Genomic DNA, 13,941 nt, shown 5'->3' on the forward strand with positions numbered 1-13,941 from the left:
TGCTTTCTACAGTTTCACATGTACAAATCTGAAGTCAGTTGCCAGAAATCATCAGGGACCTCAAGTGAGTTGTCACTCACTTCCCAATTCATCTGATATAGGAAAACCACTCACTCTGTGAGGACCTTCCCTGCAAGGGCAGCAGCAACGGACGGAAGCAATACAGAGGGCTGCCGGTGTTCATTTTTAACACACTGAAAATGCCACCTAAGAAACTGCCTTTTTAAATCGCTGAAAAGTATCACCTCCCATTCGAGTCATTCACACATCTGTGAGTTTACCTGAAAGAATCATTACAGCTACTAAAGGGCTTTGCGTACTCACATTCACTCTGCTCTTGTTTCCAACAGTTACTACTATTGGCAAGAATTCATTTCTGGCTGTTTCCACAGCACGTAGCTTTATGGAAGGAACTGTTCACTGTACACTCAGTGATTCTTCCATATCCCTGCAGAGGCAACTCAGCTACACCACAGATAGAGCAGAGAAGCCGTGGTGAAACAAATCAACAGGGCCAGCATTAATACAATGGTTCATTCACAGAAATAGAGCATTGGTCTCCCAGGATGGAAGGACATCGATCAGGGCAGCTAGACACACCATCCCTTCAGCCACAAAGTTGACAGCACCTTTCCAGAAAGATGATATCCCGCTGTTTTTGAGTCTTGCCAAAGACTTTAGAGACCCCTTACAGCCCATACTAGAGGACATTAGCTTCCCTGTTCCTTTCCTGCCATCAGTCACCTATGCACGTGCACAAGACAAGCATGCTACTGGGCTTTAAAATGAAATCTATGGGGACTTCCCTGGCAGTCCAGTGGTTAAGACTCTGCACTTCCAATGCCGGGGGTGTGGGTTCGATCCCTGGTCCAGGAGCTAAGATCCCACATGCTGCACGGTGCGGCCAAAAATAAAATAAAATTAAAATTAAAAATAAAATAAAATAAAATAACATTCTTTACAAAAATAAATTTAAAAAAAGAAATCTATGGAGGACAAGGGGATGGAGAATGAGAGAACAAGAAATGCTAGCACTAGATAAATAAGCTGACCCATCTCTAGGTTCAAGTGCCTGGGAGTCACTGCGTGCCAGTTTCAGTGAGGAAGTCAGATAGGCAATGATGCTGGCAGTTAGGGATGCTGTCCACCGGATAATTTGATTTTGCCTTGTCTCCAAAATTCAGAGAATCCAATTCACTTCTTTGCCAGATTCAATTATCAGAGGGTGCAGATCAGGATCCAACATGGTTTACCCTCCTTTCATTTCATTACTTAGTTTCAAGGTCATGCTCTCAGGTTTGCACTGGTGGAGTAAAGTTACTAAATGTTTGATGCTTTAGAATTTTCCATTTAACAAACGACATGTTTTCACATCAGGTACACAATGCACTTCCATGATGTAACTAGAACTAGTCTTCGGCTCAAAATCTTGTCGTAAAACCACTATATTTTTTCCTGCCCCAAATCACTGAACTCTGCTGGACCCAATCCCCAAACTGTACTAGCGGCAGTTCCAATGGCTTGTCCGTCCATGTTTTGTCCTTAAAGCCAAGTAAAGTCTGTGACTGTGCTAATCAAGATAATACACGTAGTGTCAGGCATGTTCTGACCTTTCCTCTCGCTAGGATACCTAATTGTAAGACCAGAATACTTGCAAACTGTCTCTGAATAATTCAACTCTTTTTAAAACCTCGGTGAGGAGGACAGAGCCAGCCTGGAGCATTTCCTGACATTCACTATCTCTCCCTTCATTTAGATTTAGAGGGGTTTCTCCACCATGAGAGTATCCAGGGTCTGCATCCCTTTTGGAAATGGGTTCTGGAGAGAAAATGAGAAAAAGACCTTACAGGAAAACATAAATCAGGGATGGCAAACTCCTGCCCAGCCCCTCTAGGCAGCGGAGTGACCGACCCATGGTAAAGAACTGAAAGGACTTGGATAGGCTATTTGCATTTTAACAGGAGTCAAACCATAAGGCTAAAGAAGTGAAGCTCTAGGTGGAATTTCCTGCCTCAGCCCCTCCGGTCTGAAGAGGAAGCTAAGACTCCTTGCAAGACCTCTCACAAGCACAGCAGGTCGGCGCTGGGCTCCCGGGGACCCTGAGGACACCGTGTGTGAGCCCAAGGCTTAAGGCGGAAGCTGCGGCCAGGAGGACGTGCAGAGAGAATTATCGTCCCCTTTCAGAAGCCTCGGGCGCTTAGCCGTGCTTTAAAATCCAAAGCAGCATAGGGACGTGCTTGTTCCGAGCTGTTTCCCCCTCCTCCTCAGGGAACATCATAACTTTAGGAAACACAGCGTGAGCAACACGTGTCCCCAAAACTTCTGTGCGGGTTTCCACTTCCCCTCTCCGGGGGCTGCTTCCTGAGCAGATCAGGACTGGTGAGCTGCTTGGCCTTCCCCTCTTCCCGATGTGGTTCCTGTGCTGTGTGAGGGGCTGCTTAGGAAGCACAGGAAACAATTACAGGATGATGCCCTGAACTACCAGACAGCCCCCAGACAGGTCCCCAGCACTGAGCAAGGGAGAAGACTTAACCACTCTGACAGTCAAATCTCCAGTCAAATCTCAGTCAATAGCAACTCAAAGGGCTTTTGTGGGAGGCTAAACTAACTTATTTTGGGTGGTTTTTTTTTTTTTTTGGTAGCAGCAAAGGAACCTAATAAATATGCATTAGATGCTGAATCGAACGATCTCCCTAGCTTGAAGAGCACACTTGCAACATCTTCTCAGGGAACACTCCCTTGTTGCTCTTTTAGGGAAGAATCAAAGAGAGAAAAACTTGGAATGTTTTAAGTATTTAAACCTGAAAATTACTACAGCGCTGTGGCCTGCAATTCGGATGTTACTGACGTAGTTATCTACAGGCAGCTACTCCAGAGATGCACCACAGCCATACACTGGAGCCGCTTATGTGTCATTGCCTGCAGCGTGGACCACCGCCAGCTGTCTGCTGTGGTTGTATACAGATACCTCACACGAGGTGATGGCATAAAAAGAAATGCTGAGCCTTTAAGAAAACTTTTCAAGAGATCTCTGTGCTGGTTACTCTGGGCCATCCACCTGCCCCCAGGTCCATTCCCTGCCCTGCTCCATGCCCCAGGAGGCTGACCCCCCAAGGACAACGTGACCCAATTTCTCTTGCTGGCTGACTTTCCAATAGGGTGAGCCAATGGGAGGCGAGAGGTTGGAGGGCAGCAGGGGGAAGAAGACAGGGGTATTGGCTCTGGGCTCCCTCCGTGCCCTTTGTCTCTCTAGGAATACCCCCTACTCTGGCTAGTGGCCTTCACTCTTACAGGCTCCAGTAGCACTATTTCCCTCCACCCTTCAAGTCTGGGGGTGGTGGCAACTTCCTGCTATTGCCAGTGCTGGGGTGAGATCCCCTTTTGGCTGCCTTAGACCTGCCTCCGCCTCTGCAAATAGTCCCTTCATTAATGTTTCTTCACTTGAAGTGACTGAATGGGATTCTGTTTCCTGCCTGGACCCTCCTGATAAGCCCTCCACATTCAGTTCTCCTCCTTCAGACTGGGAGGTCAATGACCATCCCCAAACCTGTTTAGGGTAGAACTTATGCCAATGAAAAAAGATGAGCCTTGTGGCAAAAGAGTGCCAGGGTCCACCCAGCTGAAATCTCCAGCCAGGATGGCTGTCCTCAGCTTTAGAATGAAAAGACAATCTGGCAGTGATTTTTGTCCCTGGAGCTGATACCCTCCTTCCCACTCCTAAACATCAGGATACTAGACAGAAACCTTTCTGGATACTATTCAGAGTTGGTGGGAGTTTTTCTTCCCTTCTGTGAATTTCCTTCAGTGGCTGGCCTTCCTGAGTAGGATCCTCTCCTTAAATCCCCAGCTAACTGGGGCATGATCACGGCACGGCAGCATCTTCTCTTTGGCATCCTCGCCCATCCCATCCAGGCACCTCACTCTCTCTGGGATTTCAGTCTCACCCTGGTCACATGTCCTACCATTATCTCTCAGGAACCCATCGGGGGTCTGTTTTCCATATGTTAATGTATCACCAAGGCACTGGCCTGAACGTGCACGTGTCATTCTTTGTGTGATGGCATCACTGATGCACAACCCACACCTGCTAATTCCCCACCCTTGCACCAGGGGATCTTCTGTGTCACTGTCACTAAGGAGTCAGTCCTCCTACCAGACCCAAGTATCAGCAGAAGAGACTAAAGGTTTTACTTGTGGAATGAGAAAGGCTGGCTAGTCATAAAGGGTTAAGGTGTGATGCCTCCGTTCTCCCCTTAAAGAGGGAATAATGAGAGCTGCAAAAGGATGGGTTACAATGCAAGAATGACAACTGGTCCAATTATTATTTGGGAGCAGATATAACAAATGACGCTACTTATTCTGACTTCATTTTATATACAACTCAAAGAAATTTCTCTCTAAGTCTCCCCAACTAATGTTCTCCTGTGTAGTGTCAAAGTCACAACCCAATATAATGTTTTCAAATGCAAGTGGTCTCTTTTCGTCCCTTCATTCTCCCATTCCCATCTCACCCAGCCTCACCCATATCCTCCCTCCTGCTGTGCATTTTCCTAACACTCTCTGACAGTTTTCCATGGAGTGGACCACTCAATTAGTCATTCTTCAAAGCTAGAGACTCCACATTCCTTGCCAGTCTCAACTTGGAAAAGTAACCACGTGCAGCCAGCTGTGTAAGTACATTTCCGAGGCCTCTCTTAGGGTTGTTTAGAGCTACTTATAATTTAACAAGATTTTCTGCCTCCGAGTTTTTCAAGGCAGCCAAGGTTGGGTGCAGAAAGCCCGTTGGATCTTTCTGGGCCTGGATTCTGTGGGATTTGCTCTGGAGAACAATCCTTATTTACTAAGGAAATGCTGCAGGACAACATAGCTGGAGCTGCCCTAGACCAGGCTCCCAGCGAAAACTTGGGAAGTTTAATTACAACTCAGATGTCGTTGGTGATTTCCACCATACTGCAGCTCCGAGGGCTCGGGAGTGGCCAGTGACGTTGGACTCTGCAATCACGGCAACAAGAAGGGTGCTCGTGAAGGGAGCTTTCAAGTGGCATTTACAATTTCAGAGTTAAGATCTTTCATTATGCAGTCAGTGAGCCAAGCATCTGTCTCCAGGGATGCCACAAAACTAGGGGATTACAGAAATAGGGAGGGACAATTAATCATGGAATGTGTCCCGTATAAGGTGCTGGGCAGAGCAGGTGGGATAATGATGCTTGCCCTACGTCTGATCCTGGGGCCAGCAAGGGACTGCCAGTGAAAGCCTGAGTGGAAAAAGCAGGGCGCATTCTAGCCAGACACTGGCATGTATGGCCACTTCTCCCCACCTCTGATCCTCACCAGCAGAAAAATCAGGAAGTTGTCCCAAACTCAGGAACCAATAGGACAGCCACTGTGGGTGCCAGCGTACTGTAGGGGAAAGAATCAGAGAGCCACAGACCTCCAGACTCCATAACATATTCTGGAGTGGATCAAACAGTGACCACTCCCTTCTGAACACACGTGGGCGTTTCTGATTGGGCATCCCATTCCGACCAACTTTGATCACCTTTTGCTACTTCTTATCAATAAACTTTAGGGGGTCTTAATGAAAAACAGGTTTCTTCCTCTCCAAATTACAGTCATTGATCAAAATCTTCGGCCTCTGCTAAAAACATTTAAAGTGAGACTTTTTTATATGAGTCAATAAAAATGCCTTGCACCTGTGATGCATTTTCACCGCAGGATCGCAAAAGGCCTGGCAATCTTGAGCTTTGGTCCGAACCATTTCTCACGCTGAAGGATGAGACTTGTTAGCAGGTCATGAAATCAACTCAACAGAGCACGATAAAAATGGAATAAAAATACCACACGATACATCACACATGGTAAGGAGAAGTACCGTTTTAAGAAAATAATACAGAAAACCTTCCATTGCAGAGGGCCATGTTCAGAGTGGAAAGAACTCTGTAGATGAGCTGCCAACTATGGACCCCTCCCCGCCCATTCATTACCTACGGACTATTGTCCTGGGCACATGGGTGCTTTCCTGAACTGACAGTGGGGGCTTTGGTCACCCTATGTAGGGACAGGGCAGTGAAAGGACAGCCTTAGCCCCCGACCAAGAAAGGGGGCAGCAGTGGACCCATCAATACCATCACACAAACTCAATGTCTTCCTCACTCTGGCTCCCACATCAAGTTCCCTCCATTGTTTCTCCTTTGCTTTCTAGGAAGATCTTGAACAAAAAGTGCACTTCCTGTATTTACTTTCTCCACTGCTCTCTACTTCTCCATCCTCTGCACACTGGCTCCCACTCCCAAAATGCCACCGAAGTTGTTCTGGCTAAGATCACTAACGATCTCCCTCTTGAAAATCAAATGGTTTTCAGACATCATCCTGTCTGACTTTCCAAACTCCTCAGTAATATTTTAACAACGGAAATAGCAATGAGGGGCAAGGTGGGTTGAGGGCATTTCCTGTTGAGCATTTAGCGTGGCACGCTGTACTCAGCATATTACGCGCGTTGTCTCACAACCATCTTGCAGGTGGCTACTATGATTTTTCTAATTTAAGGATGAGGGATCTAGGCTTAGAGTGCCTAAGGAAGGTCCACATCTGGAAGTACTGAGACTTGCATTCAGGTCTGTCTGACTCCAGACCCAGGGCTCTTGCCATCTCTCCTCCTCAGGCTCTGACATCATAGCTCCCTACCCTGCGCCTTCTGCTCCTCTAGCTTTCCTGTCTTGGCCCTTTCCACAGTCTCCTCTTCCTTTCTCAGCACCTCAAATGACCTCCAAATCTATCTCTGTAACATGGACTTCTCTCCTAAGCTCCAAACACATGGCTGCCTATCGGGCTTTCTCGCCGGGATGCCCTGTGGACATCTAAGGATCAAGAGGACCTAAAGTGAGTTACCTTTCCCTGAAAATCCGCTCTGCCTCCCATGGTACCTCTTCCTCTTGTTCTTTCATTCATGTATTCATTCGAATACCTGGGAGTGCCTACAAGGTGCCACGCGATACTGCAGCAACACTAGGTATACCCAGAACACAACGGACCAAGTCCCACCCTCATTCCAGCGGAGGAGACAGATGATGAACAAATACGTACATGATGTCAGGTGGTGAAACGTGCTGTGAAGAAAACAAAAATGTGGGAAGGGGTTAGAGAATGACAGGGTGTTTAGAGGGGCTGTCTCTCTGCGGAGCAGAGGTGACACGGATGTGGTGGCTAACCATGCCTCTGTCTCCCAGTTGTCCAAGACGGGAAGTTTGTGGGTATCCTCAACGTTGCCCTCTGGCTCACCCCACACATTCACTTTCCACCAACTGGTGTCTCTTTCACCCATTCCCTCCCCACTGTACCGGCTTGACTCAAGGACTCAACACCTCTCAGTGGAGGCTGCACCTGGTTTTGGTCTTCCCCCCCTACACTGAGCCTCATCTTGCTGCCAAAAAAATCTTTCCAAGACACAAATCTGCTCATGTCCTCCACTTGCTGAAAAGCCCTCGCTGGTACCCACTTCCTACAGGCTTGGTTCCTGATCCTAGGGGAGATTTCCAAGTTCCTTGTATTCTGGGGCCATCTTCCCTTTCCCGTCTTGTCTCCTGCCACGCCCCTGGTGAACATGCCATGCTCTTTCCACCTTCCTGCCTTTGCACAAACAGTTTCTCTCACTCAGAACATTTCTCACACTCTCCCCCTCAAATTCCTACACATCCTTCCAGACCAAATTCAATCATCCCCTCCATGAAGACCTCCTCAACGCCTCAGCCAGAATCGTTCGCTTCTTCCCATCTTCCAGTTGTTCTATGGCTACGCCTCTGTTGTCATATTTATAATACTCTGCTATAAGGATCTGGGTCTCATTCCTTCAATAAATATTTTTGCGTGTCCACTGTGTGCCAGGCATCATTCTCAGTGAATGTAGCTATGGATACAGCTACAAGTAAGGCCAGACAAGACCTCAGCTCTCACATAGGTTACGTTCTATGCCAGTATGTCTCCTCCACTAGGCTGGATCCATGTCTCCATTGCTGTTAACAAACCCCTATTTTGTGTCCAATGTATAGTGTCACCTTGGGAGGCCCCAAGGAAAGAAAGAAGAATGTGGCAGGCTGAGACCACCTGTGCCAAGGACAGAATCTGACCCATGGTCGGGAGTGAACAAATGTTTCTGGATGAAGAAATTGTGGAAATTATTTTAATTCCCACTCTGTGGACAAGGGAATAAAAAAACAGAGCAAATAATTCACATCCCATGAACAATGAGCTTTTGGTTCCCACAAATTCAGGAGACTACACTACGTTCTGAAACACAAGAGGCTTCTTTCCACTTCATTAGCAACACTTCCCATTTTAACATTTAATATAAAGTACAGATAAAAGAATAATGCTTGCAAATTCTGCTGTTAGGCAGTAATGTCACCAGAGCTCAACATGCGAAAGTCCATCATTTAGAACCTATCTGTTCACCTCAACTAGAATAAGAGTGGGGCCTGGTCCATGTGTTGAGGTACCTCTAGTGCCTAGAATAGGGCTTGGTACCTCACAGGAACTCATACATATTTCAACGAATAAATGAAAGAACAGAGAGGAAGAAGCGTGAGGAAAAGAAGAGCAGATTTCCAGGGAGAGGGATTTAACTCATTGAATTCAGTCTTCTCGGTGTTTACAGGGCACCTACGTGAGGAAGGCCAATATACAGCCACATGTTTGGGGTCATCAGATGGTGCCTTCCAAGGAAAGACTGAACAACTCTTTGAGGAGGTCACTTTGAATAAAAACGACCCCCCCCAATACATATAAATAAATAAATAAAAACAAAAATATAAATAAAGATATGATAAAACTTTTGCACTCTGCACAAAAGAAATCGCTTTCTACACTGAAGGAAAAAAAGCCATTTGCAGGGGAAAAATAAATTTAAATAAAAATAAGCAAATAAAACACAAGAATCTAGAACAGCAAATACAGAATTTAAAACCAGGCAAAGCTGGTATCACTTAGCAAAGACTGAAATCAAAAAAGATGAATCTCAAAGGTCAGTTCCTTGGATATATCTTTTAGACTATCATATGGTAAATATATTAAAATTATATAGAACTCAGTAAGATTCTGGATGAACTGTTCCAGGTTTACACGCACCCTACTATAGTCAGAAAGAGGATATTACACAGGCAGCAAGTATTTAGAGCCCCCAAATGTTCATGTCCTTTGGTCCAAGAATCCCACACCTAAGAATTTATCCTAGCAAAATAGTTCAACTATATGCACTATAGAAGCAATAAAACATGATGTGAAAGAGAAGAAAATTGGAAAAAACCCTCAAATGTCCAACATCCAGTGAAGAGTTAAACAAATCAGGGCATTTACACACCATGGAATATTATGTAACCACAAAAAATATCAGTCTGATGATTCAGCAAAAACACTGAGAAAATATATGAGACGTTGAAAAGCAGACCATAAAATGATTATGGATACTCTAACTGCAATTCTGTGTAAAATTTATTCAAGGAAAAGAAACAATTAAAAGTAAATGATACAAAGTGGTAATAAATAATATGGCTGCCAGAAAATAAATTTTCCTTGTAGAAGGTCTGTTTTACTAGTAATAATAATTGCAAACACTTATGTGGGGAGCTTTCAATACTAAGTACTTTAAATGCTCATTTTGCTTCCGTAACAAGCCTATGAGGCAGATACTATTAACACTCTTATTTTACAGATTTAAAAAAAAAACCCTAAGGTTTAGAGAGACAGAGTCACTGGCCAAGATCACACAGGGATTAGGTGGTAGGTCTGAGGCTGGACTTTGGTCCGGCGCATATCAAAGTCCAGGCTTTTAATCACTAAACGATACTTCTGTTTAGATTTACTTTTCAGTTAAAACACGTATTGTTTAAAAAATAAGGCCAGAGTAAAATCAAATGGCATTTCCTTTCTGTTGAAAGAAGTCCTGAGACCTTAAATGGGTTGGCTGTAACTCTTAGAAATCAGTGCAGTGGGAGGTGGGAGAGAGGGGAGGCCAGCACAGGAATGGCAAGGGCTTGGGATAGGAGGGAGGGAGGAAATACAGACAACCTCCACGGTACACACCTCTTCAAGGGCCCTGCTCACATGATTCTCCTTCTTGGCAGCCTCCTGGAGCTCCATGGCCTGCTGCACATACATTTTCCCAGCTAGGATTTCATTCTCCAGCACTGACAGCTCCTTCAATGAAATGGGCCAATTCAACCGTTCTAATGCCTTGTTTAAAGCTGCCTTGTTTTCTAAGTAACGCATTGGTTTGTTTGCACCTAACCTAAAAAAAGAAGAAGAAAGAGAAACATAAAGTGATCATAGTAGAACATAGTAGAACATATGGAAAGATGTTTTTTCTGTAAACCCTCCCCTGAGAAACATCTGTCAAAGCAGATGTCAGGTGTCAGTTGACAGAATCACAGCCGTGCCTTCTGGCTTTGGTAGTTTATGCAAGTCAGAAACAATCATCTCCGAGTCACGGTAGGCACTTTTCCCCATTACCTAATTTGATGATCTGATTTTACAGAAGTTTGATACACGTAAGTTATTTTTTCAACAGTTTTTTCAGCGTATTTGGAACCCATTCCTTTCTCCCTGGGTCTAACATTTGGCAGAACCAACAGTGAGTTTCAAAGACATTTCACACAACTATGCTTAGCAGTGACTCTGGAAAACAAAGCAAACCCTAAACTCAAATATTTGTCTCAGTGCAGTAATTCTCCTATTAGCTCATGTTAGCTATTTTTATCTTCTCTCCTCTTGTAAGCCTAAATAGACCTAAACTTTCTACCTTCACTGTTTTGGTACACAAAGAACAGAAGCCAAACTTTCTATCAGCTGATGAACAAGCTGTGTGATTCCAGGGGAACCCAGTGGGGTGTGGAGGTCCCAAGTCCTGGATTCTGTTTCCAGTCCCAGTACTTATGAGTCAGATACTCATGGAAGAGGGTACAGAGATTGACTGATTGAGGGACATGGGGGAGGAAAAACATTTCATAACTGTCATTCTCTTATTGTTGAAAATGTCATGGCATTTTTTTAGATGTCGGGTGTTGGAAGAGCACACTGTTAAACCAGTACATTCACAGGACTCAATCCACAAACAAACTTGTCAACAGAAGACAGCAAAAATTCTTATTAAAAAATCTAAATTGGTGTGATGTCAGCAAAGTGGTGAAATGAGAAACCCCAGGCCCTCATTCCCCCACAAAGACGCTGACTAACCATATAAAGACCAAACTGCCTTTGTGAGAATTCTAGAAACCAGTTAAAATGTACCTGCCCTCCAGCACCACAAAGCCAAGAAGAGTAGGCATTGAAGCGAGTAGGAACATGTGTTGCATTTTGTCTGGCCAAGCCCCTCCCCTTCCCTGGCACACTGCAGAGCAACTGGGAGAAAACTCCTATTCAACATGTATCCAACATTTTGGTCTTTTGTGGGGCTTCCCGGGAGACTGGCTTCTGTCTCACTTGACTCAGAATGTTGATAAAAATGGCAGTATACTTTGGATGCCAGGTTGGGGCACCTGAGAACAAAGGCAAGTTTCATGGGTGGTTACAGCACCAGAGATACTGCCGTACTAAAGACAGACACCAGGGAGAGCAAGAGATTACGGGTTCCTAAGAAAAAAACAGGGGCAAAACCTCTTCAACTGGGAAATGACATGCACAAGCCTAGAGAAGACATATCCCCAGAAAAGGTGTGAGAGGGTCCCAGAATCTCTAGCCAGAATGATTGGTGAAGGTCTTCCCCTGTAAGAAGCCATCTGTAAAGACTGGGAGAAGTGTCTGTTTTATCAAATGCCCAAATATTGCCTAAAGATACTAAGGCATACAAAGAAACAGAGAAAGATGGCCCAATCCAAGGAACAAACTAATCTCCAGAAAACCTACCCTAAAGAAAGGAGATCTATGAATTACCTGACAAACAACTGAAAATAACTGTCTTAAAAATGCTCAATGAGCTCAAGGAGAATACAGACAACTAAATGAAATCAGGAAAATGATGCATGAACAAAATGAGAATATCAACAGATATAGAGACTATAAAAAGAACCAAACAGAAATTCTGGATCTGAAGAATACAATAACTGAGCAAAATGGATGGCTAGTGGGAAGCTGCTGCATTGCACAGGGAGATCTGCTTGGTACTTTGTGACGACCTAATGGGGTTGGATAGGGAGAGTGGGAGGGAGGCTCAAGAGGGGATATGGGGATATATGTATACATATAGTTGATTCACTTTGTTGTACGGCAGAAACTAACACAACATTGTAAAGCAATTATACTCCAATAAAGATATATATAGAAAAATAATACAATAACTGAAGAATTCACTAGAGAGCTTCAAAAGCACACTTCGTCAATCAGAAGAAATAAATTAGCAAATTATGACTATTTTAAGTCATAAATTGTTACAAGGACAAAGAAGGACATTATATAATGGTAAAAGGGTCTATCCACCAGGAAGATTTGATAATCATAAATATATATGCACCTAATTTCAGAGCTCCCAAATATAGAAGCAAACATTAACAGAATTGAAGGGAGAAATAGAAAGAAACAATATAAAAGGAGATTTCAATTTCCATTTTCAATAATGGATAGAACCACCAAACAGAAGACCAATAAAGAAACAGAGGACTTGAAAAACACTATAGATTAATTAGACCTAACAGACATATACAGAACACAACACCAGCCAACAGCAGAATACATATTCTTAAGTACACATGGAACATTCTCTCCAGGATAAACCACATATAAGAACACAAGTATTAAAGGTTTTTAAGATAAAATCATATAAAGTATAATCTCCAATAACAATGGAATAAAACTAGAAATCATTAGCAGAAGGAAAACTGGAAAATACACAAATATGTGGAAATTAAACAACCCACTCTTAAACAACCAATGGGTCAAAGAAGAAATCCTAAGGGAGATTATAAAATATCTTGAGGTATTTTAAAATAAAAATACAACATATCAAAATGTCTAAGATATAGCAAAAGCAGTCATAAGAGGGAAATTTATAGTGCTAAATATTTACATTAAAAAAGAGGAAAAATCTCAAATCAACAACCTAACTTTACACCTAAAGGAACTGGGAAAATGGAGAATAAACTAAACTAAACCCAAGTTAGCAGAAAGAAGGAAGTAAGGATTAGAGCAGAAATAAGTGAAATAGAGTATAGAAAAAATCTATGAAACTAAGAGTTACATTCTGGAAAGAACAACAAAACTGACAAATGCTTATTAGCTAGATTAAGAGGAAAAAAGAGAAGATTCAAATAACTAGAATCAGAAAGGAAACAGTGAACATTACAACTGTTGTCACAGAAATAAAAAGGATCATAAAAGACTCCTATGATCCATTATACACCAACAAAATGGATAACCTAGAGGAAATGGATAAATTCCTATAAAATTATAACCAACTAAGACTGAATCAGGAAGAAATAAAAAATCTAAACAGACCTATAACTAGTAAGGAGACTGAATCAGTAATCAAATAATTTCCAACAAGCTTGAGCTCAGCACTATGTAGCTTCCATGGAGAGTGCTACCAAACATTCAAAGAAGATTTAACACCAATCCTCCTCAAATACTTCCAAATATTTAAGAGCAGGGAACATTTTGACACTCATTCTATGATGCCAGCATTACCCTGATACCAAAGCCAGACAAAGATACTACAAGAAAACTACAGCCCAGTATTCCTTGTGAACATTGATTCAAAAATCCTCAACACAATACTAGCAAACCAAATTCAACAGCATATTATGAAAGGATTAAACACCATGAAGAGTGAGATTTTATTCCTGGAATGCAACATACAAAAATGAATCAATATAATACATCACAGTAACAGAATGAAGGAAAAAAACCACTTGATCATCTCAATTGATACAGCAAAATCATGACAAAATTCAACACTCTTTC

The 13,941-nt window shown here is 43.2% G+C and overlaps 1 protein-coding gene across 5 annotated transcripts in view; it reads right to left on the reverse strand.

Annotated features, from left to right (window-relative positions):
* Positions 1-13,941, reverse strand: part of VWA3B (von Willebrand factor A domain containing 3B) — a 211,225-nt gene that overhangs the window by 26,722 nt on the left and 170,562 nt on the right. For all 5 annotated transcript variants that reach the window (XR_012325581.1, XM_033838164.2, XM_033838165.2 and 2 more), the window contains one exon: positions 10,075-10,279. Coding sequence is in view for 4 of the 5 variants with exons in the window: in XM_033838164.2 (XP_033694055.1) it covers positions 10,075-10,279 (205 nt within the window). In the remaining variant the exon portion in view is untranslated. The remainder of the gene's footprint in view (positions 1-10,074; positions 10,280-13,941) is intronic.

This window comes from Tursiops truncatus, chromosome 14 (assembly GCF_011762595.2).
Source record: "Tursiops truncatus isolate mTurTru1 chromosome 14, mTurTru1.mat.Y, whole genome shotgun sequence".
Lineage (NCBI taxonomy): Eukaryota > Metazoa > Chordata > Mammalia > Artiodactyla > Delphinidae > Tursiops > Tursiops truncatus.